General features: G+C 38.4%; 1 protein-coding gene across 1 annotated transcript in view; it reads left to right on the top strand.

Annotated features, from left to right (window-relative positions):
* The window catches only part of Uggt2 (UDP-glucose glycoprotein glucosyltransferase 2), an 87135-nt gene that overhangs the window by 18208 nt on the left and 41287 nt on the right, over positions 1-27640 (top strand). Inside the window, exons 8-21 of the mRNA XM_055609925.1 lie at positions 313-413; positions 1254-1353; positions 3663-3723; positions 8125-8216; positions 10462-10612; positions 13154-13273; positions 14347-14432; positions 14854-14989; positions 15872-16003; positions 18446-18610; positions 18918-19041; positions 19123-19218; positions 21107-21198; positions 27311-27517. Coding sequence (XP_055465900.1) covers positions 313-413; positions 1254-1353; positions 3663-3723; positions 8125-8216; positions 10462-10612; positions 13154-13273; positions 14347-14432; positions 14854-14989; positions 15872-16003; positions 18446-18610; positions 18918-19041; positions 19123-19218; positions 21107-21198; positions 27311-27517 — 1663 coding nt within the window. The remainder of the gene's footprint in view (positions 1-312; positions 414-1253; positions 1354-3662; positions 3724-8124; positions 8217-10461; positions 10613-13153; positions 13274-14346; positions 14433-14853; positions 14990-15871; positions 16004-18445; positions 18611-18917; positions 19042-19122; positions 19219-21106; positions 21199-27310; positions 27518-27640) is intronic.

Genomic DNA, 27640 nt, shown 5'->3' with positions numbered 1-27640 from the left:
CGCAATACTTAAAATTTTTGAGGCATTGAATTTAAAAATGTAAAAATTAGTGATTCTTCCTGCTCTTTGCATCTTTTACAGGTCATGTATAAATTAAGGATCTATTCCTCCACATTTTTTGTTTTATGTATTTAAAGGAGCCATATATATCGTCCTTATTCAGTTCAATAGCTATAGCTGTATCACAATTTATTACTTAATTCTGAATGATTAGCTTTTGTCTAATTAGAGGAAAAATTTCAAAAGTATATTAATTGTATCATAATTTGTGGCAAATGGTGACCATTAACGTAACTTAATATTCTGATGCAGAGAAATATATTCAGATCTTAAAGATAATCTGACACTATTCCAAACGTACCTGATTGAAAGCAGCAAGGAAATGATGCCTTTGAAAGTCTGGGAATTACAAGGTACAGTACTTTGAATGCTTTTTTGTTTGTTTTGTTTTTAGCTGTGGTTTGGTTTGGTTTGGTTTGGTTTGGTTTGGTTTTTTAAGACAGGGTTTCTCTGTCTAGACCAAGCTGGCCTCATACTCAAAGAGATCCTCTTGGTTCTACCTCCCTGAGTGCTGGGATTACAGATGTGTACCACCGCACCCAAATATTAAATAAAATTTAATGGAAAATTTTAAGTGAGAGAACAGGTAGCTATAAACCTACCGGTTTCTCTGCTAATGACTCTTGCTAAATCATGTTTGTTCTTTAAACAGTTCATACGTGTATAAATCGAGTTTGAGTTATTTTCACTCCCCACCCCTTTTGCTGAAGCTCTTTTTTTCCCCAAGTACTCTCCTTCCCTGTGGGGGCGGGGAAAGGGAGGGGAGGCTAGGGTTGTTTCCCTGCATGCATGGGTGAGAATATTTACTGGGACACTGGCACCACTGAAGAAGACAGCACTTCTCCACAGTCATATTAACTGCCTTGCCACTCTTTCCGTCAAAGCTTTTGTCACGTATTTCACTCAGCCTGATTATAGGAGAAAATAGCCTCAAGTTTTTCTGATAGAAGCCATATTATCTGTGTTTGCAGTGGTCTTTCTGATACTCTATTTTAATTCACTCATTCATAAAAGTCTAAGTCATACCTTAATTTAACTTAAGGAAGAAGTTTTTGATGTAAAGCTTTTAAAATGCTAAATAGAATAAAGTTAACATGTGAGGTGGGGGGAAGAAGTGATGAGTAAAATGTACTAAATGGGGGTGTCTAAAGCTGTAACATTATACTAGACACCTCGCGATTCTTTTCTTCCAGATATGAGTTTTCAAGCAGCCTCTCAAATAGTGTCCACCCCTGTCTATGATGCCATAAAGCTAATGAAGGATATTGCACAGAACTTCCCCATAAAAGCCAGGTATGTTAAAGTTTATTGGTGTGATTATAGGCAGATCTCTTTCCATTTGGTGAAATTTATGAGAATAACTGGTTTCATAAAATGGAAATGTCAGTTCCAGTATATATAGCTTTTCACAATTTAGGACTCTGCGTTATGTTTAGTTTTTATTAGAGTAAACTATTGGATATATACACATGTTTATTATGTTACAAAGAAAACTATTTAACTAGAGCCTAATATTTAGAAAAGAAAAATATATTTTTTTAATTTTGATAGGAATCATGACTAAGAAAATACTTTTGATCAAATAATAAAATATTTCTCATTCTTTCATGGAGGATAATAAAAAGTGTTATTCTGAATAAGTGATCTGTACCCTCAATACTGCCAAATCATTTTCTTTTGTTTGGATTTCAAAATTGTTAATCTTTTAAATGCATAGAGTATTTTATGTAATACTTTTTGCCAGTAAGATATGTCATTGAACTGTTTCCAGGAAATACTAACTGTTCCATTAAATAAACTTTTTAATTCAATAGATAATTCATTTGCTTATGCAGAGTGACCAGAATACAATTTCAGATTTTATGAGAAATTATAAAATAATACAGCTTTGATGCATCTGTATTTTGTTTAGAAATGACCAAGTATAATACTGTAAGTAATGTGAAATTGTGTATACAGTAAATAAATTAAATTATGTACATAGTAAATAAATATAAATCTGTGTTTAGAAGAAACACCAAGCAAGTCACAGTATGTGTGTGAAACAGTACTTTCTTGAGAATGTGAGCAAGCAGCCTATTCATCTAGCTTGTCTTTTTAAGGATTGAATGCTAAATCTTTTTTCTCAAATTCTATATTGTCCATGTATTCACAGTTCAGATTAAAGTTTCTTAAATGACGGTAGCTTTACATTTGAAAGATAGACAAATAGTATCTGCTCAACACAAGAGATTCTAAATATGTTTTATGGTCCCCTGAAAACAGAAAAGTTTGTAGTTTTCTTTCTTTTTTTTTTTTTTTTTAATTCTTTTGAGGTAGGTTCTTGCTGTGTGGCCCAACCTGATCTCAGCTTCTCCATCTTTCTGTCTCATCCTCTGAAGTGGGTGGCACTACAGGACTCCACCCCTGCGCCTGCCCTCGTGACCAACATTAGAATACTAATTAGAAAATGAGGAGTTTTATTGTGACACTTTAGTATACATATTTACAAAATGTCCTTATGAGATTCACACCTGACTTAGTCAATTTTAAGGTGGAGAATTGAGAAGTTAACACTGTTCATAACTAACACATGAAATATGTATATGTGAAAATATAGATTTAGCCATAGTAATGTTATTAGCCATGCTATTTCATTAATAGTAGCTTTTGAAATTGGCGCAAATCTAAAGTAAAATAATTTCAGTTGTAGTAAGTCTGTTAATTAACTATTGAATGCTAGATTGCAGGTAGGGCCTCCCATCCCCTGTAACAATCTGCATTTTCAGATCATTTCTTTTATGCCTACATTGACAGACATAATAATAACATTTTAGGGGGGTTGCAGATTATATTTATATATAACTATATTTATAAATAACTATATTTATAGAAAAAATTTTTTAATTCTATCTTTAACTTCTAAGAGAATGATAAAGTCTTCTAAAGTGGCAAATATGAAATGAAGTATATTCATTCCTCTTTATCTCTGAGTACTATATCTGAAAATTTGATGAACTACATTTGGAAAATACTCAAAGAATAATAATCTCTTCGCTGAACTTGAAGAGATGACATCCTTATAATTATTCTAAATGATGCAGTGTACTGACCATTCACATAAGAGAACACTGAGTATTCTAAATAGTCTGTATATGCTGCTGTCACTGTACGGCGACATGTGTAGGTCATGCACTACCAAACCATTTTTAATAAGGGCTGTGCCCACCCTGCAGTTGATGTCTGTTTTTATGGGGAATCCAGAAGTCAGTTTCTTACTTATACCAATGGATGACTGTGTTGCCTGTGTTGGTTAACCCCGGAGTAATCCGAATTCCTATATAACTGAGTGTTTTGAAATAAAAGTAGTGGTAAATAAGATATGATAATACTTGATACGTATATTGGAAGTATATGAAATTTTAGTCTTTATTTCATGTGAATGGAATACAATGTCAGATAAAATATGGAACCATTGTCAAATTAGACTACAGAAATATCCTCCTGAAGATTTAGAAAATAGATATTTTCTAAACTATTCTGTTACATTGAATTATTGAGTATCCCTAAACACTTTGGGAAGAATGAATGCTATTTATTAAGTAACCTATGTATTTTCTCAGATCTCTCACCAGGATTGCTGTCAATGAACTAATGAGAAAAGAAATACAGGAAAATCAAAAGGTTTGCTTGAAATTATGTAAAATTTTTTATTTACCATATTACGTTACTTTTTTATAAGTTAGATCTTTTATTTTAATTTTTAAAAAACAAGTTTTAGTGCTGTTGTTAAAATAGTTCAAAGAGAGGCGATCAGGTTTCTTCACTGGAGAGACACTGGGCATATCAGCCACACAAAAGCAAGCCTATGTTCAGGACTCCAAACACACTGCACATTTTTATGTCTTTGTTTGTTTTAATTTTTTTTTTGTCTTTGAGGTTTTGTTTTCATGATTGTTCGTTTGTTTTGATTTGGGATATTCTGAGGGTTTTGTGTTTGGAGGGAAAGAATATCAAGTTTGTGGGTGAGAAGTTGGAAAGAATCTTGAAGGAGTTGCAGAAGAGGAAGAATATGATCAAAATACATTATTTGAAAAATTTTAACAGCCAATAAATACAAAAAATTAAGACTTACATTATCTTCTTTCTACTGTATGTAATATATCTCACAATCTAGCTGGTGTTTACATAGCTCCTACTTTCACTCTGACTCCAGAATTTCGTCCTTTGTAGTACCTTCCCGGCCTTCACGTAGTACAGAGTACTTGTTTTTATTACTAGTCTGACACTTGGAAAGAATCAACCAGTGTCAGACTACAGTGACATGCCTAGCATCCCATAGCAAGTAAGACGTAGCGGATCGTTTGGTAAGATTGTTCCCAAGTTTACTAACATTTAAACACCCAATTATACTAATTATGTTAGCACTTACGGCTGTATGCTAGTAGTTAACATACTGGTCATAGCCTAGCTCCATGCCATGTAATCATTTCTCTCTTAATTAACCTAATAGCAGACACTGAAGGCCCTAAACAGTGTTAATTTATTTTTCTCACATGAAAAGATGTCTTAAAGTCTCTATAACTGATGCTGCAGCTCAGGAGCTCCCTAGTGTCAGAAACTGTTTGTAAAACACCCACGGGCTTTGCAGATAGTAAGAGAGCAGAAGCAGCTCAACATCTCTTCTGTATGCAGAGAGAAGGAGGCCAGAAGAATGTTAGTAACCACACTAATCATCTTTAAAGCTGTCCCACCACAGACTTTGGCATGTGTCTCATGGACCAAGACTGTCATGTGAACATCTCTAGCTGCAAGGGAAGCTAGAGCAGTTAGTATTTACTCCTTTAGTAATGGGGCTAGGTAGGATGGTAGGCTAGTCAGCCACACTGATAATCTTGCCAACAGTTTAATGATGGCAGCTAGCTAAATCGTGTCAGTGGCTTTATACATTAGATATTCAGTTTTTTCTGTTTACTTACCCTCAGAACATTCTTCCTTATGATCATTTGAATCGGCGCGCTGGAAGATTTCATAAAATTAAAGAGGTGTTGTGGGAAGAAGTGAACATATGATCAGTCTAGACAATGACCCATGATAGCCATCCCTCAGGTTTTAAATGAATTGTACTTTTTAAGAATATAGTAAGTTAAAGTGGAAGAAAACAATAGCAAGCAGCAGGAGTTGGAGAGGGGGAGCAATGTTAAAGAACATGCCATCCTTGCAGACGACCTGTGCTGTGTTCTCAGCACCATGTCAGGCTCCTCACAACCACCTATCACTCCAGCTAGGGGGTCCAACCCATCTTCTGGCTTATGTAGTCAGCCATCCCCATGTACATAGACAGATACAGAGACAAACGTACTTACACATAATTTAAGAAATAAGTCCTAAAAACTAAAGAGCAGAACATCATCAAATTGGGTGCTTCCAGTGCCCAGCAGGTAGATAGCGACTCATCATCAAATCATTTGCAAATTCAGGAGAAATAACTGGAGAAGTCCTGCTGAAATAGCCAGACTGAGGGTCACGACGGAGAGTGGCTAGCAGAACAGCTTTGCAGACGAGCTTCTGCCTTCTTGTTCCTACCACACACATTTTGTACATTCACCTTCTAGATGTTCTCCAAGGCATGATGCTGCTACATTGTTAGCTGTGTGCTGTTCTCCTCCTCCTTGTTAAAGGCCAACATGCCCCTCAACAGAAGACACCTGAGATAAACGTGTGATGTGAGACACGGGGAGCCTTCCATACTCCCAAAGTCTGCCTTTGAAAGTGCAAAGAGCACATGACAGTGTGCCAGTTTACAATATTCCAAATCACCAAAGATGGTGACTTCAAAAATAGCATTTGAAAGACAAGGTAGCATCCCTCAGAGACAAAGAAAAGATGACTGGGGCTGAGAGCCTTGAAGGAGACTGAGGTTTGAAATGAGACGACTTGATCTGATTGAGTGACCTGTAAGCAGTCTTCATGCTGAGAAATATAAAAAAGTTACTCTTGCCTGTTACACTCTAAAAGAACCCACACACAGCAATATCTGTTCAGGGTAAGTCTAGCTCATTCCTATTTTAAAATTGAGAAGGTAAGGTACATCAATGTAAAGATTGAGATGGAAGGGGAACAGGATCATTTTGTAGTTAATGAAGCCCTACTCAGCAGAGGTAAACTGACATACAGGATTCATGTGTTCATTTAAAGAAAAAACAACTTTAAAAATTATTGAAGCTGAGAAGTGCCAGGTTTAGAAAGCAATGGCTAAGACTAAAGGTGGACATGAATTGATAGCCATGCCCAAGAGGATGAGGTGAAGTCATAGCTGGAAGGATTCTGGAAGGTGTAGGAAGTAAGGAGAAAACATTTGACAAGTAAAAAGTCCAATTGCAGGTAACACTGAGGAGAATTGACCATATAGAAAATACAAATTAAAAACAAGGAAATCACAAAATTTGCAGGCAAATGGTGGGAACTAGAAAAGATTATCCTGAGAGAGGTATCTCAGAAGGAGAAAGACACACATGGTATATACTCACTTATAAGTGGATATTAGACATATAATATAGGATAAACATACTAAAATCTGTTCACCTAAAAAAGGTAAGAAGGAGGACCCTGGGTAAGATGATCAATCCTCAAAGACAAACGGGATGGACATTGGAAGAAGGAGAAAACAGGAAACATGACAGGAGCCTACTACAGAGGGCCTCTGAAAGACTCTACCCTGCAGGGTATCAAAGTAGATGCTGAGACTCATAACCAAACTCTGGGCAGAGTGCAGGGAATCTTATGAAAGAAGGGGAAGATAATAAGACCTGGAGAGGACAGGAGCTCCACAAAGAGAGCAACAGAACCAAGAAATCTGGGCCCAGGGGTCTTTTCTGAGACTGATACCCCAACCAAGGACCATGTATGGAGATAACCTAGAACCCCTGCACAGATGTAGACTATGGCAGCTCATTGTCCAAGTGGGTTCTCTAGTAATGGGAGCAGGGACTGTCTCTGACTTGAACTCAGTGGCTGGCTCTTTGATGACTTCCCCCTGACGGGGGAGCAGCCTTACCAGGCCACAGAGAAAACAATGCAGCCAGTCCTGATAAAACCTGATAGACTAGGGTCAGAGGGAAGGGGAGGAGACCTCCCCTATTCCTGGACATGGAGAGGGGCATGGGAGGAGATGAGGGAGAGAGGGTGGGATTGGGAGAGGATGAGGGAGGGGGATATAGGGGATACAAAGTGAATAAGTTATAATAAATAAAAATAAATTATAAAAGAAAAAAACAATGGAAAGAAAATAAATTAGAAATGTACAGATTCAAGGAGGAAAGCATGAAGAAATGGCAAATGAAGAAAGCCTGATAGGGGAAATCTTAAAAAAAAAAAAAAGAAGAAGAAAAGATAAGGAACTCTGATAAACTTTACATAAGAGTTTCTGAGATAAAAGAAAAAATGGGCAAAAGAAACACTTAAAACTGTGATTAGAATTGTTTTCTAAAGTAAAAAGATCCAAATCTATGAAAATGTGCCTGTGCAGCTGGAGAACTGACCTAGGATGAGCAGACAAGGCACCTTACAGGCAATGAGTGCGGTTGTTGGTGTGATGGAAAGAAAGAAGTTTAAATGGCAGCAGCACTTCTCAAAAAAACATTCAACATGAAAAAAACAGTTGTGCATGTAGAGTGTTCAAAGTGAAAAGGCTGCCTCTCAGGCATGTCCATGTAGGCGTCGAAGAACACTGGACATGAAGAATGCAGGGAGTTGCTAAAGACACTTCCCCAACATGTCTGTGCAAGGCCCTGCCTTTTATCCCCGCTGCACGCCACAGACACCCATGCACATGTGAGCATGTGCACACGCGCACAGACACACACACACACGCACAGAGAGTTCACTCCCAGAAGCATTTTGTGAGGTGTTCCTAAGGAATTTCTGAAAGCCAGTACCTACCTGCAGACCATTCAGCCAATGACTGGTGTGTAGAACTCGGTGGTTGTTGTGCAGAAGGAACAGCGCTGCACACACTCGGGACACTGGTAGACCCCGAACCTTTGACACTGTTGCGGGTTAACTGTTGTGTTGCTTTGTTTCAAGGACCTACGACATAGATTTGAAATTAAGCCAGGCGATGCTCGTCTGTTCATAAATGGCCTGCGTGTTGACTTGGATGTTTATGATCCTTTCAGGTAAGTGTTAAATTATTAACAAACTCTGAATTATGGAAAGATAAACAACATTTTCCTGAATTTATTGTCAAAATGCAAAACAAAAGGTTGTAAAGATTAGGCAAATGTTTTGACATAGTTATACACATTTATGGCTACAATATGGTATTTTGATACATGTGTATGATGTATAATCAGATCAGGGTGATTAGCATTTCTGTCACCTCAAACACAATTTCTTCATAGGCAGAACACTGCAATCATCTCTCCTCTGTCTTTTGAAGGTGTAGTAATTGTTACGCCCTGTAGTGGCTAACCCTGCTCTCAGTCTTTCATCCTCCCTGTGTCTTAGTACCTGTTACCCATCCTCTGTCCCGGTACTCTTCTATTCAGTGCTTCCTATTGTGCAGTTCTTCCAAAATGCACCAGTGCAGTGTCTTCAGATTTCGGAACTGGGAGAGATGGGGGTGATCTGGGGGATGGTAGAACCTTAGCTATTTCATTGTTCTAGACTGCCTTTTCTTTAAAATTAGCTTAATGTTTAACAGGAAATACTTCGGGACTGGACTGAGAGCTCTGGGATCTCTGCTCTCCAGAAAAGAACTGCAAACATAAGATGTGTCTCTGCGTCTATCAGTTAGAATGTTGTGTGCCATCAGGTGTCTTAGGACAAACAGAATTCTTCAAAAGTACACTGAGGTAGAATTAGACAGGCCTCTGGTACAGTGGCCACTTATCTGTAAGTTTTTGTTTTGTTTTTGTATTGTTTTTAATTTATTTTTATTTATTTTACATCCTGGTTGTAGCCACATCCCTTCTCCCCTCCCAGTCCCACCCTCCCTCCTTCTCTCCACCCCTCTTCCTCAGAAAAGCAGACTCCCTATCCCCCCCATCCCTAGATCATCAAGTTGCTTCTGGACTGAGTATGTTCTCTTCCCCTATGGCTTGGCAAGGCACTCCTGCCTGGGGGAAGTGATCAAAAAGCTGGCAAGTGAGTCTGTTCCCACTACAGTCACCCTTTTCCCTTCCTAGAGGACCCACATGAAGCCTAAGCTTCCCATCTGCTACATCTTTGTAGGGGTCCTAGGTCCTTGGTTGATGCTTCAGTCTCAGAAAGCCTTTCTGGGCACTGGTTAGTTGTTTTGTATTGGTTTGTTTTGTTTTTGAGACAGGGTTTCTTTGTGTAGCCATGGCTGTCCTAGACTCACTTTGTAGACCAGACTGGCCTCGAACTCACCTGCCTCTGCCTCCTGAGTGCTAGGATTAAAGGTGTGTGCCACCATACCCAGCTCAACTGTAAGTTAAAGTCATGAGTCAGACAGAAGAGAAATAGAGTGTCCAATCTACTTTGGATAATCAACAATGGAAACAGATTAATTGACCTTCTCTCAACTATAATTAGTTTCCTGTACTCTGTCTATGGATGGTACCCTGCAAAATTTTACCTCTTCCACCATTTATATTCCCATTGTTCTGGTCTTACTTATACAGACATTTCCGGGAGAGGGTTTTATAGCAGACTTCCTGATATTTTGGCTCTTAAAGTTTTTCTTCCAAACATCTTCCAAGATGTTCATGAGCTATAGATACAGGAGCTGTGATGTTTGGGGGCTAGGCTCTTCATGATATGTTGATCTATGTACTGTGTCCAGTTGTGGTTTTCTGTGATGCTCTCCATCTGTTATAAAGAGGATTCTTTGATGAGTGGATCAGAGGTGTTAGAGCTGGGTAGGACATTCCAGCCATTCTAAGGGGGTTTCTCATGCCTGATACTGGAGTTGTTAGTCTATGAGTTTTGCATATCGTAATGGTTATCTGATTTAATTCTGTTGAGCTCTACAAATACTAAGTATATATAAGCATTACACCTCTGGAATCACAAATCCTCAAAGCACTACATGCTATGGCTTTAAATTTTAAATGTAAAATTACCATGCGATAATTAGTTTCTTAGCATTGGTTACTCACTAGACTTCAAAGTCTACATGGGCAACTTATTTTAGCTTGTTTGTCAACCACTATGATAGCTTTACAACATGGAACTCAAATATTTGTTGAACCAAATTTTGATTGATATTAAATTTAAAATCTTAAAATGACTGAAATTAGCTTTAACTATTAATGTTGACTTGTCTTCCACAGTCATGCATACTCATGTGCGTCTACATACATGAACATGTAGATACACAATTGAAAAAAATATTGTCAAACTCTAGATTTTCCAAGTTTTGACAAAATTAAAATTATTTCTTCTTTGATCATAAAGTATTTTAGATATGCTGAAATCAGAAGGAAAACTGATGAATGGCCTTAAAAATCTTGGGCTCAGTGAAGAAGATATGAACAAAATTTTAACATTAAATTTGCCTGTGTGGGACTATGACTATGTGTTAGATATTCGGCATTCTGCAATAGTGGTAAGTGCTCAGATTATTCCTTATCCTAAACATTTGAGTTTTTTAGGGCTTACCATAAAACTATGTATTTGCAGTCTTTAGAATACCTCTAAGCATTGAGTGACTGAGTATTCAGAAGAGGGAACAAAAACACAAACCCATTCTCTGTCCACTTAGTAGCTTCACCCAAGGATTAGGACTCTCATGAAGCAGCTCTTCCAGCTTCAAAGATAAAACAAGCAGAAGACAGTCCTAGGAATAGGAGCAGTAACAAAGCACCAGCGGGGATCTGGGAGGTGAGAATAGACCTAAACATGAGGAGAATCAAGCCTGGGCAGTGTGCCTTGGGCTATGACTTTAGTCTGTACTGCATCCTGCTGTTTATCAAATAGCTCCTACCTTCTTTGTTGAAGTAACAAGGTGATTCTTAAAAAAAATATATATATATCTGTATTCCAGTGCTGACTGTAGCTGCCATTCCATTCTCAGAAGAACTTCCTGAGACCACTGGGTCTCATCTCCTCCTTTTCCTATTCCTCAGTTAGCTCCTACTTTCTTTGCGAAATTCAGCTGAAAATCCATAGCCAAGAAAGCTTCCTGAGCAGTCTACAGTTCACGGGGTTTTGGTGGTGGCGGTAGCTTTGGTTTACTGTAGGTTGTTTGTTTGGTCGGTCTCTTGGTCGATTGGTTGGTTGGTTAGTATGGTTTGGGTTTGGGTTTTAGTTTTTCAAGACACAGTTTCTCTGTGTAGCCCTGGCTGTTCTGGAATTTGCTCTATGGACCAGGCTGGCCTTGAATTCACAGAGAACCACCTGTCTCTGCATGGGGTTAAAGTGTACATCACCACACTCAGCTTTTGTTCATGTTTCTAAAATAAACCATCCTCATCTTAAGTGATTTTAGTAGGATTCAAAAGAGCCAGAAGTTGGGCCAATCAGTCTTACACCACCTAGTATGTGTACTGTTGATTCTTACACATGCCCTCTATCAGGATAAGGAAGCTCCTCTGTGTTCCTAGTTGGTTGGATGTTTTCATAATGAAAAATTAAGCTTTTTCCTTTGTCTATTAAAATGTTAATTCTCCTATAATGATATGATATGTTAAATAGATTCCCATATGTTGAAATAATTTTTCATCTGTAGGAAAGTGCCTGCTTGAGCACAATTTACTTTTTGGACTGCTGAAGCTGCATTTATTTTGTGTATATTGTAGCATATATAGTGTCTATGTTCTTAAGGGTTATTGATTAGTTACATGGCTTCTATTTTCTGGTATCTACTGATTTGATTTAATTACAGGTTTGGCATCTGAGTCTTTGTTGGTGGTGTCTTGTCAACCCCACTAAACTTTTATCAAGTTTGTTGTTCACCAACTTTTAGTTTCTTCTGTATGGCTCTGCTGTTTTGTTATTTTATTTACCTTTGTACAAGTCTTTACTGGTATTGACCCCTTCTTGCTTTTACATTTATTATGCCACTTTACTTTTCTTAGGTTCTTAGGGTGAAAATTAGATAATTGACTTGAGATCATTACTTCATAATGTAGGTACTTATCGCTATAGTGTTTTGCTGCTCCCAAAGTTTCCTATGTCCTGTTTCAAAGAGTGTTTTAAATGTCCTTGTGATTTGTTTTTTACTCATTGGTTATTTAAGATTATACTATTTAGTTTCTGCATATTTGTGATGTTTCTGAATTTTTCTTGCTAACTTTAAATTTTAGTTTATTGTATGATTGCATAGTTTATACCATTTCAGTTTTATAAATTTATTGATACTCCTTTTTTGCATGTAATAACATATACCTATCCTGTAGAATGCCTAATGTGTAGTTGAAAAGAATGTATATTCTGGTAGTGTTGGATAGAAGATGCTTTTATTTTATGTATAGTTTATTTATTTATTTATTTATTATTCAAGCCTTATTTCTTTGCTATTCTCTCTCATTGTTGTAACTACTGTTAAAAGTGAGATGATTTATGCCTGTATCTATAGTGTCTGTTATGTGAACTTAGAACTCTGCTAAAGAGCTAAGAAATAATAAATTTCTAGAAGTAGAAAGTCTGTCTCAGTCTTTGTAGAGACTATGTACATGTGGCAAATTAGAGGACACTCTGCCAGAAGTTTTTTTTTTATTAAATTTTATTTTTCATATTAATTATAGTTTATTCACTTTGTACCCCAGCCCCCTCCCTCAGCCCCTCCCAGCCCCACGTCAGATGCTTTCCAATGGCTCATCGCTCGAGTCCCGGCAGGATGTGGCTCGGCAGGATCTGCGCCACATGCATGCACATACCCCCACCGTCAGCACACCAAGCAATACAGATGGCTACAAACAAAGCAGTTTGCAATGAGCCAAAGTTTTCATTTGTTTTTGGAAGCATACAGTTGTCATGTGTCATATTTCCTATTCAGTTGGCTTTTTATGTCAGAAATACAGCAAAATCTGTGTGTGTTTCCACCTGTGGTTTAGTAGAGTAAAAAAAAAAAAAATCTAAATTTGAAAGTAATGTAACTGTTATCTATCTCAAGGTAGCTTTAAAAGATTCCTGAATTCTTTTCTAGTGGATTAATGACTTAGAAAATGATGGTATGTATGTTAGTTGGCCTACGAGTTGCTGGGAACTTCTGAAACCAGTATTACATGAAACAGTTCCTTCCATAAGGCGTAATTTTCATAATTTGGTGAGTTTTGTTATTTTAATTCTTATATTATTTTTATATGATAATATTCTTTTTTGATTGCCTTGCTGTTGGGTAGCAGTCATGTCAAGTCCAAGGAGTACTTGCCTGGCATGCCAGGATTGGAGTGGCTATTTTAAGGAGCATGAAAGCCAGTAATTTACTTAATTTGATTATTACTCAGCTCTCATAAATGATATCTGTACATCCGTTTCCATCCACTACTTGGTGGAGCCTCTCAGAGGACTGCTCTGCTAGGTTCCTGCCTGCAAGCCTTGTATCAATATAGGGTCATTATACACGTTATTGTACCATTATAGTGTCAGGGATTGGCTCTCTCCCATGGGGTGGGGGTCAGGTTGGGCCAGTCAGTGGCTGGACATTCCTTCAATCTCTGCTCCATCTTTATCCCTGCACATCTTGTAGGCAGGGTAAGTTTTGAGTTAAAGGTTTTGTGGGTGGGTTTTCTAGTGGGTCCCTCCACTAGAAGTCCTGCCTGGCAACTTCAGTCTCCATGTCCCCTGTGCTAAGAGTCTCAGCTAGAGTTACTCCCATATCCTCAGGAGCCTCCCCCATTGCAGGTCTCCAAATTGTCTCAGAGATGGCTGACCCCCTGATTTCCCATCTCTCTCACAGACCTCTGGCCTCCTGCCCACGCTCTCCTCACATATGATCCCCAGCCTCCTTTTCCTCTCCACCCCATCTCTTACCCAGGTCCCTCTCTTCATCCACTTCCACTGTCTGTTCTTTTTCCCCTTCTGATTTACAATATTTTTTAACATTTTCACAAAAGAGCCAACGAATATGTGAAATGAGGTCTTCCATTTTGTACGAAATATATACTTTTTATTGTGTATCCACAAAGAATATCTTTAAACTATTTAAGATTCCATGTGTAATTATATTTAATATGTAACTATGAGCTTCATAAAATTATAAAATTCTTGTATGTTCAATCAAGAAGTTTTTAAAATCTTAAATCTTTAATTTCATGATTTAAATTACAAAAATAGACTACATTTAAATTTCATGAAAATTCTAAAGTCTTATAATAATTATTATGTTCATTCTTCTAGGTTCTGTTTATTGATCCTGCTCAAGAATATACCTTGGACTTTATAAGTTTGGCAGAATTTTTTTATTATAATGAAATTCCTCTTAGGTAATTATAAATTTACATTATTAAGCTGTAAACTGCGGTAAATCTAGTGCTGCCTATAATGTGTTACAGGGAGTATGACTGTGCTTTTAAAGCAGCAGATCTCATGGCAGGAACATGACTTGAGTTGTGAAATATCCTGACCCTCCTTTCTGGTAGACTCTGTCAGTCAAAGCTGAACAGTTCTTACCTATCTGCTAGCTTTCTCAGGAAATAGTAGGATTACTCTGGAGATGTTAGGGCCACTCAAGCATGTCTGACATTTTTCAGAACTGTAACAGCTGTGAGATTTGCGTAAATGGGCAAATTCCCTTTCCCCACATCTAATATGTTCCCTCCCCATCTAGATGTTGCAGGGTAATATCTCAGTAGTTTGTTATTTCAGAGGTGGCTGTGGCATTGTTGATTTGTCCTCTTTCCCCAGAATTGGTTTTGTGTTCATTCTTAATGTGGATAATGAAGTTGATGGAGCGACAGATGCTGGAGTTGCACTTTGGCGAGCTTTCAATTATATTGAAGAAAAATATGATGTATTAGAAGCATTTATTTCCATGACACATGTGAGTTTGTGCACTAGATAAGGTTTTTCAGAATAAATGATTTTCTTGTATTGCTATGTTTATTATTATATCATTCTAAATATATAAAAAAGTTCCGGGAAGTTAGTATGGCTAAGTTTGATCCTTGCCCACAAAGATGCCGTATGTCAGTGCCCTCCTGCAACCCCGTCGCTGCAGCGGGGCTGTGGCTAGGTCCCAGGGGCTTTCTGGCCTGCCAGCTTTGCCAAAAGTGCGCTCTAGGCTCGGGGGGGGGGGGGGGAAGACACTCCAAGGCAGTCTCTGGCCCACACATGTGCACACAGATAGACATACCACCACCATTTTTAAAAGGAGAGATGAGAAAGAATGAGAGGCATGTAGGTGTGCTTACCACATTGAGACTAGGAAGAGAGGAGACCAGCTAGAGATGTGTATCCTGGAGAGCAGTCAGAGTGAGAATGATGGTAAAGTTAGTGTCTAATACGACATAAGTGGTTATCATTTTGAAAGTTCTACAGCATCTTAACTATTTTCTTAAATATGGTTTAAAGATAGTGCATGACCACTTTCTCTATAATAATGTGCATATTTAGTGCCCTTAGTGATTGTAGCTTCATTGATGGAGTACTTGCCTACCGTACATGAAGCTCTGAGTTTAACCCCAGCACTGCAAGAACCAGATGTAATCACAGCACTAGAGAAGTGAAGGCAGAACGCACTTGAGTTCAAGGTCATCCTTGGCTGCACAGTAATTTGAGGGCAACCCTGGGGCTTATGTGACCTATTTTCAAAATCAGCAAACAAAAGAAATGGTCAGACACACTCTTTATTTTGCAAGTAGAATTATAGTCTTAGAAAAATAAAGCCAGTTACTGTAGGAAAAAATATATCTTGTTTCCACAGATGTACCAAAAAGTGAAGGATAATCAAATACTCGCTGTGGATAACGTGAAAAGTATTCTTCAAAATAAATTTCCTTATGCTGACATTTTGGATATCTTGGGAACCCATTCCAAGTATGATAGAAGAAGAATGGTAAGACGGGACACAGTGTAAAGCAAATGCCAGGCACAAAAGCAATGCCTTGGGGTCTTAGCCCCATGAGGAGCACAAGGGCGCACAGCTACGGGGCACGAAGCAGGTCACCAGAGGCTCTGGGTGGTGTGAGGACTTGGGAAAACATGAGTGAGGAATACGTTTCAATTAGACCAGAAGACTAACTTTAAGAGATTTGATAAACATGGAAATACTTATAATACCAATATATCTGATACTTGAAATGAGGTTCCAAGATCTGTCATCACATAAACACATATATGGAAGATAATTTCCACTTTTTGTATCCAGTATTTGAGATGCCTGTGAACTTCGGGAAGTGTGAAATGCACTGAACATATGTGTCTAAGCCCCAAAGAGACGTAGGCTAACAGTGTGGAAGTATATCACTGGCTTGTCTCTGCTCATTAATATCTTGAAATACACAGGTTGCTTGATCACAAGTTGTACACTGGGAAGAGCTGTATTTCCAGCAGGGATATCTTTTTAAACGTCAACACACATGCATTCAGGGCTGCGATATGGCTCAGTTGGTGAAGTACCTGTCTGTAGGTATGAGGATCCGAGCTCAGATCCCCAGTCCCATTTTAAAAGATGAAAAGCTGCCAACTGTGGCACATGCCCAAGAGAGCAGTGTGCCTCTGGCTAACGGGCAGTTGATGAGCTTCAGGTCCCATGAGAGACCTTGTCTTAAAATTCTTTTGCAAGCAGGTGGGAAGCCATTGCAGTGATGCCAGCATGAACTCCTGTGCTCCATACACTCGTACTCACTCATGCTCCTGTAACAGACACACTGTGCACACACGCACACGCACAGACACCAGAAAGAAGGGCAGACATTTGCCCAGGGGATTTCCCATAAGCATATGACGTCATAGGCATCTAAAACTAAGCCCACTGTGTCCCTTGTTACCCCAAACCTGTTTTCTTCTTCATGTTCCATAGTTGTCACAGGCTGCCTCTGCTGGAAGTGTGTGGGCATCCTAACCTGTTTGTTTTCCTCCACATTCTCCCAAACAGCCATCAGGTTCATCAGTTCTGCCTCTGAACTGCTCCTGACACTGACCTTGCCTGCTGCACACCATTCTGGGTCTTGTCTGTTTTCGTACATCATTGTTGTGTTCTTTTTAAAATAAATAAGATGACCATACAGTTGTCATTGAACCGTCGTGCTGATGGTATTGGTCATGTCATTGATACCTCTGGGAACTTTATTCATGCCTGTTTTAATTTATCCATCTTTCCTTCTACTAAGGTGCTACTTTTGTTTACGTATGTTCTTCGCATGCATTCGTTGTCTTAAAATAACAGATAGCTTCCCAGTAAGCACCTACATTATACAGGACTGTGGTTAAGAGTTCTCTTCTCAGACAGATCTGGGTACAGATGGTAGAATAGTGCTCCAAGCTCAATATCTCTACTCTGAATTTCCAACTGCTTCAGAATCTGAAAACATTCGGTCATGACTTAGCATTTAGATCTTGGATATGAATTATGAAAGAGTCTGCACACATTTCAAAATTTAAGTACTTTTGATCCTATCTGAGAAGGGGAGCACTGAATTTGTACTTAGTTTCCTAGACTGCTTGTGAGAATGTCAGTTCTAATAATAATCCTAACAGTTAGGATCAGATGTCAGGTGAATGACTTACTCACAAAGGGCAGGCCCGACACTGAGGACCTCTGTGATCTGACTTCTGAGAGTCTCTCTGCAACCATACCTGACAGTACAACAGCCTGTGTTTATCGCCATTACCTAAATGTGCCATCTTCTCACTTCCTTCTAGTTCTTCATCTGCTGTCCCTTCACTTGGACTGTCTTTCTCCATTTTGTCTTCCTGGAAAGTTTTTATTCATCTTTTAAAGCTTTCAATGTCATTGTCTAACAGGAGCCTTTACCTAACCCTTCCTCTTCATGCTCAGACTTGTTAAATGATCCTTTTATGGACACACTTCGAACCTTGCTTTAATTTGTAAGTATTTAGTGAACTTTGAAGAACAGTATTGAGTCTATTTTCAGTGTGGGTAACATAATTCTCATGAATTGAGTCAAGAAGTCTTTATGGAATAAGTGAATAATACAATAGTTTTTAATATAGATAACTTTTGATTTTAAGTAAATGTCATATCAAATGTCAAGAATCAACAGGGCCATCACTGCTTGCTTGTGTAAATAACTTTTAGGACAACCAAAAAATGTGTTCATGAATTTTCTGTTAATCTCCTACAACTAGCAACCCTTGTTAGAAGATACTTTTAAATTCTTGCTTTATGTGGTTAGATTTTCTTTGAATGTATAGGTATAAATAACAAAATTAAGCATTTTTCCTATGACATAAAAATATGGCACTGTTTCTTTTTGTCTTACATTTCTTTTTAAGTAGCTGTGTTGTGTTTGACACTGGTATCTCTAATAAATAGGCAGGAGCAAGCTTTTATAAGATGACTGGCCTAGGTCCTTTGCCTCAGGCTCTTTATAATGGGGAACCCTTTGACCTCAAAGAGTTGAACACTGAAGCACTGAAAGGAGTTGTTCTGGAAAAAATGATGGATACATTTGTATATCTACAAAGAGATGTTTTTATGGTAGGTACACCCTTATAAGAAAAAATATGACACAAATGACATAAGTATATTGAAATTTTTAATGGCCTAAGTTATATGAAAATGTTCACCCTGATCATTTAATAATTAATAATTAAATTTATAGATATCATGAAAAATAGATTATTTGAATTATTTTATAAGATAATCCTAAATAATGTAATCCTAATTTAAATCCCAAATTAAATGCTCTTTTAAAATATTTAAATATATTTGTATGAATTACTTACATAACAAAAATATGCATGTAACTTGCCCATATTAATAAAGTAATATGTTTCTATTTTAGGGCATATTAAATGATGAAATCAATGCGATTGATTTCCTGATGGATAAGAATAATGTTGTACCCCGCTTAAATTCTTTGATTTTGCACACAGAACCACAGTACCTTAATTTATTATCTTCATCAGGTAGAGAACCATTCTTATACTGTACACCAAATGCTTATTGTGAATGGCTTATTAATCATTATTAAACATTTGTTATTTCAGTAACTGCTGATATTGAAGATTTCTCTACTTTCTCTTTCTTGGATTCACAAGATAAGAGTGCTGTGATTGCAAAAAACATGCATTATTTAACTCAAGGTAATGAGCATATTTTTCTATGATTTATTCCTGAAGTAATAAAAACATTAGCTTTAGTAAGGTGCTTGGATAACAAATGCTACTATGTTTCTATTTTTGGCTAGGGGCTTGGATTTCAACTTGGCAGTTTATAATTTATTACATTTTAACAGTTGTTGCAGTTGAGAAAGTGTTCCTCTTATCCTCATTAATCATATATGCAGCCTTTTTTAAAAAAGTATGTTAATCCATTTTTGCCATTTAAAAAAGTAATAAAGCCTATTAAAACCTATTTGGTAAGTTCATAAATAAAAGTGTAATTTCTATATTAAATGAGATAATAGTGTTTCTCCTTTATGAGTCAACAAAATCTGGATGTCTTGCTAAAGATGGGATCACAACAAGAAAAAGAGAGACCAAGACAGTTTATACACTTAGAAATAAGGACGTAGGTTAAAAAGAGAAGTCTGAAGTTGGACCACAGATTTGGTCCATAAAGCTACAACTTTATGTTTAAATAGGTAAATAGAATTTGGTTAGTTAGATTTTGCTTTGTTTGTCCTGCTTTGAGGTGGTTTGGTTTGCTTTGGTTAACATATCTTTGTTCCCTCATTTTATTTTAATTGAAATGGATTTTACACAATATTATTTTTACATATTTTATACCATGATTATTTTTAAGATTATTTTAATGTCAAAACATTTTCTTTTAAATTTTATTTATATATTTATTTATTACAATTTATTCACTTTGTATCCCAGCTGTGGCCCGCTGTTCCAGGGTCTCTCATTCTCTGCACATTGTATAGCTGTGGGTCTCTGCATTTATTTCCATCTGCTACAGGAGGAACCTTATCTGATACTGACTGAGCAACACACTGTTCTATGAATATAGAACAATGTCACTAGAGGTCACTTTGTTGCTACATTTCTTGAGCAGAACAGTAGTATTTGTTATTTTCCCTAAATCACTGACCATCGATTCTAAGGTTCTAGGCCCCCAGCATGTCAAGCAAAGGTTCCAGCTTGTGGAGTGGGATAGAAATCCAATCATGTGTTGGTTGGTTACTCCCAGCCAATTTTGGGGCCATTATTTTACTAGTGAGTCTTGCATGCAGCTCATCATTGTGAAGCACTGAGTTTGTAGCTGAATTGGTGTTGACCTCTTTGCTTTGGTAGTAGGAAAGTACCCTGTGTATTAGTCGGTAGAGGTGAAGGCTCCAGATAGGCACCAGCTTGGCCACTTCATGTTCAGTCAGTTGTCTTCAGCAGTAGCACCTTATCATCAGTTTGTGGAGAGCAACTTGTCAGTAGCCTATGTGGTGTGGCAGTTCCCATGGGGCCCCGTTGGCCACACCTCCATTGCTATACCCCAGTCCTGGAAGTGGAGTATTCATTATGTGCCGAGGGATGCCCAGCTACGGCTTTGTCTCTCCCATTATTCAGCAATTCCAGCTATGTCACTGTGGTGGTTTCAGTGAGTAAGACCACCGTAAACTCACGGTGTGAGTGCTTGGCCCATAGGGAGCAGCACTGTTAGGAGGCGTGGTCTTGTTAGAGAGTGTGTCACTGTGGGGAGGGGCTTTGAGGTCTCCTATGCTCAAGCTATGCCCAGACAGTGGCACTGTCTCCTTCGGCTGCCTGCAGATCAAGATGTGGAACTCTGAGCAGCTCCAGCACATGTCTGCCTGTGCATGGAAAACACGGTTTTTGAATTCTAAGATACTTACTTTGAGAGGCCAGCCTGGTCTACAAAGTGAGTCCAGGACAGCCAAGTCTACACAGAGAAACCCTGTCTTGGAAAAACAACAACAAATACTTATTTTGTGGGGTTTAAGCAGAAATTTTTATTTTCCTTTATTTTGATTTTAGAAAAAATTAATTTTGCTTGACTGTTTGCAAATTTCAGACAATATGATATCTGCCGTCACTTTGTGGATTATTGCTGATTTTGATACCCCTCCTGGGAGGAAACTGCTTTTTAATGCATTAGAGCACATGGTGAGTATATACTCTCCCTGAGTGAGAATAGTGCTCAGCTGTCATTCTCTTCCATGTCAATAACATGCAAGCTCATGTGGTTAGTGCATAGTGCTAAGAGAGCAAGTCAGGGAGTCACACACAAACTCCATATAAGACAGTTGTTCTCCTGGTGAAAATACCTTGCGACTGTCCCCAGATGTTGTTCTTTTTCCTTTTCGTAGTCTTCTTTTTTCAAACTACGTGTGTGTGTTTCTGAAATATGTTTAATAATCTACTCAAATAGTGAGACAGAGACAGAGATACAGAGGAAAAGCCTATTTGTCTCCAGTGAACTCAAATCTGTGTTCTAAAATGGCAGCTAGGTATAGCAATTGTTGGTTTGAGTAATTGTAAATCAGTTCTTAGGCAGGATGGTTTTTGTATTTCAGGGTGCTTTTTAAAATGAACATCTATATTTTTAATTTTTATTTATTTATTATTTATTATAGTTTATTCACTTTGTATCCCAGCTGTAGCCCCCTCCCTTATCTCCTCCTAGTCCCACCCCCACCCCCCACTTTCCTCCCCTAGTCCATTGATAGGGGAGGTCTTCCTCCCCTTCCATCTGACCCTAGCCTATCAGGTCTCATCAGGACTGGCTGCATTGTCTTCCTCTGTGGCCTGGCAAGGCTGTCTCCACCCTCTCAGGGGGAGGTGATCAAAGAGCCAGCCACTGAGTTCATGTCAGAGACAGTCCCTGCTCCCATTACTAGGGAACCCACTTAGAGACTGAGCTGCCATGGGCTACGTCTGAGCAAGGGTTCTAGGTTATCTCATGAATGGTCCTTGGTTGGAGCATCAGTCTCTTCAGGCCCCCCTGTGCCCAGGTTTTCTTGGCTCTGTTGCTCTCCTTGTGGAGCTCCTCTCCACTCCAGGTCTTCCTCTCTCCCTTCTTCCATAAGATTCCCAGCACTCTGCCCAAAGTTTAGCTATGATTCTCAGAAGCTGCTTCAATACCCTGCTGGGTACAGTCTTTCAGAGGGCCTCTGTGGTAGCAGAGAATTCTCAATAGAAGAATATCAAATGGCAGATAAACACTTAAAGAAATGTTCAGTGTCCTTAGCCATCAGGGAAATGCAAATCAAAATGACCCTTAGATTTCACCTTACACCCACCAGAATGACTAAGGTCAAAAACTCAAGTGACAACACATGCTGGAGAGGTTGTGGAGAAAGGGGAACCCTCCTCCATTGCTGGTGGGAATGTAAACTTGTCCAACCACTTTGGAAATCAATCTGGCGCTTTCTCAGACAATTAGGAATAGTGCTACCTCAAGATCCAGCTATACCATTCCTAGACAAATATCCAAATACTTGACAAATATCAAGTACACAACAAGGACATTTGTGCAACCATGTTCGTAGCAGCTTTATTTGTAATAGCCAGAAGCTGGAAACAACTCGGATATCCCTCAACTGAGGAACAAATACAGAAATTGTGGTACATTTACACAATGGAATACTACTCGGCAATTAAAAACAAGGAAATCATGAAATTTGCAGGCAAATGGTGGGAACTAGAAAAGATGATCCTGAGTGAGGTAACCTAGAAGCAGAAAGACACACATGGTATATACTCATTTATAAGTGGATAGTAGTCTGTAATATAGAATAAATCTACAAAAATCTGTAATCCTAAAAAGATAAACAACAAGGAGGACCCTGGGTAAGATGATCAATCCTCATTCAGAAGGCCAAACAGGACAGATATCAGAAGTAGGAGAAGACAGGGAACATCTGTATTTCTAAGTGAGCTGTTATGTCTTTATTTTTAAAATTAAGAAAAACATCAAAATGTTTTATGACATTTTTTAATTAGTTCCTTGTAAGTTTATTGCTAAACAGCAAATTATTACCAAACTTAATGACTCAAAACAGTGTTTTTTTCTCGCCGGTTTCCGAGAGCATCTTAGATAAGGAGGTTGCAGTCTCAATGTGCCTCCTGCTGCACAGTCGGTGCTCTTGGCAGGAGCTGAATGTTGGCCTTCTGAGGTGGCACACTTATCCTGCCTGTGGCAGATGGACCAAGTGCTTCATTCCATTGCCACATAAACCTGGTGCATGCACATGGACTTGCACGTGTGAGCAAATGTGTGTGTGTGTGTGTGTGTACACGAATGTGTGTGTGTGCGAGAATGTGTGTGCTTATATACACGTGTGCACGTGTGCATGTGGGTTGCTAAGGAATGCTCAGAACACGGCATCTGGCTGAGTCGAGAACAGGGGATTATATGAGGGCAAAACTACAGTTCGGCTATGAGACAGTCTCAGAAGTTAGAGCCTGTATTTTCTGTTGCTTGGGGGAGGTGTCTGTTGAGTGTGAGAAGGGGCTGTGTAAGGCATGAAGTAGAGAGCGCGGCTTGTCGGGACCACCGTGCAGGCTGACTGCCACACTAGGAATTGGTGATATATTTTCAGTGAAGTGTGACACCTGAAGGGTTTTCATGTGATGCTAGACCATGTCAGAGTGCATTTGGGCTGTTACCAGTAACCTGTAGGCAATCAGATCTTTGGGGGAGCAGTACATTTTGGAGAAGTTAACATCTCCCTGCGTTTCTGAAAACATTCTGGAAATGCGCTGTCTGGGAGAACCGCACACTGCTTTGCTCTTCCCTCACAGTCACAAAATAATTCACTAGATTTAGTGGCTGAGTCTGAGATCTTGACAAGTGCTATCCTATTTATATCGTCTTGGCAGTGAATTATGCGATTTTAACTGTCCCTAAGCTCTTTAACATACAGGTATCTTCACAGCAGTTAATTTAAAATAGAGCATAAACGATGAGCTAAGGTGGTTGGTGGTAAAGGAACATGTCAGATCTGACGACCGAGTCCCTCCTGCAGGAAGGAGCCGTAAGTCAGCTCCTAGGCGGGGTGGTTGTTGTATTTCAGGGCGCTTTTTAAAATGAACATCTGTATTTTTAATTTTTATTTATTTATTATGTATTATAGTTTATTCACTTTGTACCCTAGCTGTAGCCCCCCTCATCTCCTCCTAGTCCCACCCCTATCCCCCATTTTCCTCCCCAGCCCCCCCACATAAATACAAAACTACTTTTTTTAAGAGCACTGATTTTGAAAAGTGAGAATATTTGGAGTCACAAAATTATATATTAGATATAAAAATTGAGGAAAGATAATCTTTGTTTAATATCATTATCATATATCTATAGGGTTTTTTTTTGCTGATTTTACCCAAGTATTTTAAATTGCTTTATTGATTATCTAAGTAGTTAGAAGTGAAGTTACCCAAAATCCTATGACTAAAGAATGTCATATAAGATTATAACCAATCCTTATTCATGTCATGAATGCCAAAATGCTCAAAGTTTAAACTGTCATATTTTGCATATTGTGGATATATAAATTATTTTAATTAATCTTTCTATTTGAATATGTTGTTAGTAGGTCTGTTTATAATCATAAAAATTACAATAAATAAGAAATTTTAATGAATATACTATTTTGATACTAGAAACCAGTGTAACAAAGTTTAATGTGAAGCTTTTGAAAGAAAGGACAGAAGTCCTATGTGAGTGGAAGGTATGTCATCATTAATGAAGAGGTCAATATTGTAAAGATGTTATCTCTGCCATAACTGATGTATAGCCTTAGTACAGTAGGGATATCCGTATTTTTTTTTACAATTGTCATAATAATTTGAAAATATAAGCAAAGATTCTAAGGACCAAGAATTACTAAAACACTTGAACAAAAAGGCCACACCCACTCCAGCAGCGTAGGTGTAGCATATCAGTAGATTGTGCTACTAGACAGGAGATCAGTAGATTGTGCTGCTATTCCGTGAGATGCTTCCCACGGGAATTGGCTCCCTGGAGGTCACTGGCAGAATAACCCCTGGCCACCTAAGCCAAAAAGGACGTATTCTGAGATTTCCACGCTACCTCGGTTGCAGGGTTGGATTGATGAGCTTTTTGTTGTTTCTCTTGAAACAGCACAATTAACTATTCAAGGAAACACATTTCCGATAGATTATTAGAAGCTTTAGCAAGAATAGAGTAAAAGAAAAATAAAATCTTAGAAATATTAATGAGTCAGATTCAGTATCAGAAATTGCTTGTAGAAAATCCAAACATTGTAGGTAATAAAAGAGTAAGAGCTTTACACAGGTGTTTGTGGTGAGTCAGAAGGAAGATAGGCAAACATAGAAGGTCAGAAGGTTTTTATTATACTATGAGTTTTAGCTCAAGCATCCTATCTCTAAAGGAAGATTGTAAACCCTTAGCAAGACAAACAGGAGGAATTCCCCTCAATGCTTATCTCTAGGGAGGGTTGTAAGTCTTTAGCCGACTTGGCTTGGAGGGCAATGACAGCCCCTGGCCTTCTCCTCTAATTAGCAGCAATAAAACTGTATAAATAGTCACAAGTTTAGAGTTCTGTGTTTGTTCTGCTTAAAAGCTTTTAGGCTAAGATTTTTTGTAGACACTGCTTTCTACCAGGTTGCTCTTTCAGTTAAATGTAAACTTTGTAAATGTTCCAGGAGGTATGTCAACTTTAAGGTGCTTCTTTATGAAATTACTATAAAAGTATTGGCTTGACTTCAGTAAATCACAGCAGATTCAGACACTCTCTGGTGTGTGCATCTGTGTGTCAAACCGTGTCTTCCTGATATCCAAACCTCTGGTTTTCCATGGGTGTGGGACCCAGGCTGGGTCGGTCCGTGGCAACAAGAGACTATAGAATAATTAATTCATCATTGTCAAAACCTTCTACAATGCCTACATAACTGAAAACATTTTTTTCTTAAACTCAAGAACAGGAATAGGAAGTACAGACCTGAAAAGCAGAGGCATGCGTGTCTTCTCAGCTCTAGGGTGAAGTTAGCCTGTGAGACAGTAAGGGCAATCCTTGACAGCCCTCCAGGCGTGGACCACATAGAAAGCCAGCTCCAGACGGTGGCAATGGCTTACACTTAAAGAGCAAAACAGCAAATCCCTGTGAAGAGTATCTCTTCACTGCAGAACAATTTCTAAAATGGACAAAAAAGCCTAGTACCAATCAGTTAAAATATTAGTAAAACTAGTGAAAATTAAAATTAAATACCAATTACATTCTATCAACTCACAGCATATGGTACAAGCCACAGAATGAAAGAACATAGCTGTTCTATGTTCACTCTGAGTTGCAACTAAAAAGCATTTGAACTGTTGGCACCAAATATATGCACAAGCAGTTGGGGGAGAAGGAAAGAAAATGTAATTATTTTAAAAGATTAAAAGTAGAGCAAAGAGTTTAGGGAGCGAGAGGCCAGTGCCATTGAGGGCGTGCTCAGTATCACTGATGAGGAGGAAAAGAGAGTAACACCCTCCCGCAGTGTCAGTCAGTACCGCACAGATGACCTAACTTTAACTGACAATGCAGACGGTTCCTGATCTCCTCTAGAAGAAAACACTAATACGTTGCTGGGGGAGTAGCAACCAATGGAGATATTTTATAAATCATTTGGCTGCTTCAACAACTAATAAAGCCTGGATAAAGAGTATATTCATCTCGTGGAGTTCTATATACTGCCAAAAATAACCACACAGCAACAGTATCGCGTTGTATTGACGGATAAGAGAGAACAGAGCTTCGCAAGCTATAGTAAGCCACTTCCTTGAACCTTGAGGTAGACTGAAGTTTAGAGTCAGGAATGTAAGGGACAGGAACTGAAGAGACTTGCTGTTACAAAGGGCAGGAGTGGCGATTTTAGGAGAGGGAGGCGTGTGGTAACTGAAGGCCTAGGGCAGTCTGGGCGACTACAGCACTCTGCCTCTTGACCTATGTAGCTGTTGGTGGTAGCTGAGATCACTGAATTATACACTTTGGTTGTATATGTTTTATGTATTCTTTTATACACTCAGGAAGTGATTGAATATTTTATTAGCAAAGAATCTTTGTACAAAGGAGAATGTCAATAGTTACTAGAGGATTGTTCTCTGCTTTTGTGGTAAAAATTCCTCATTCAGTACAGACAGTCCAACTGTGAAAGTAAGATACATGGTAAGATCAGACCTGAGGTAAACACGTATGTTCAACTGTAAAAGGCTATATCAAGTTCTGTTTTTCTAACCTGTAAATGTGTTTTGCAGGAAATAAGTATTCATAGTCGGCTAGGGATTGTTTATAATCCCACATCAAAGATAAATGAAGAGAACACAGTCATTTCCAGAGGAATTCTGGCAGCTTTTCTTACACATAAAAGCAGCTTGTTGAGACACTTCCTAAGGAAACTGGCAAAAGAAGAGACTGCTGAAGCAATTTATTCTGGAGATAAAATTAAAACGTTCCTTACTGTGGTCAGTAAAACAGTTGTGGGGGGTGTATTTCAAAAATATATTTTGTATTTTTAGAATACATTGTACCATGCTAATGAAAAATACGAGTAAGTATGAGAAGGTGGGAGTGATACCTGGCTGTAC

Source organism: Psammomys obesus, unplaced genomic scaffold, assembly GCF_907164565.1.
Source record: "Psammomys obesus unplaced genomic scaffold, mPsaObe1.curated_primary_1811, whole genome shotgun sequence".
NCBI lineage: Eukaryota > Metazoa > Chordata > Mammalia > Rodentia > Muridae > Psammomys > Psammomys obesus.
The sequence above is the reverse complement of the archived record's forward strand: the minus strand, read 5'-3'. Positions and strand labels throughout refer to the sequence as shown.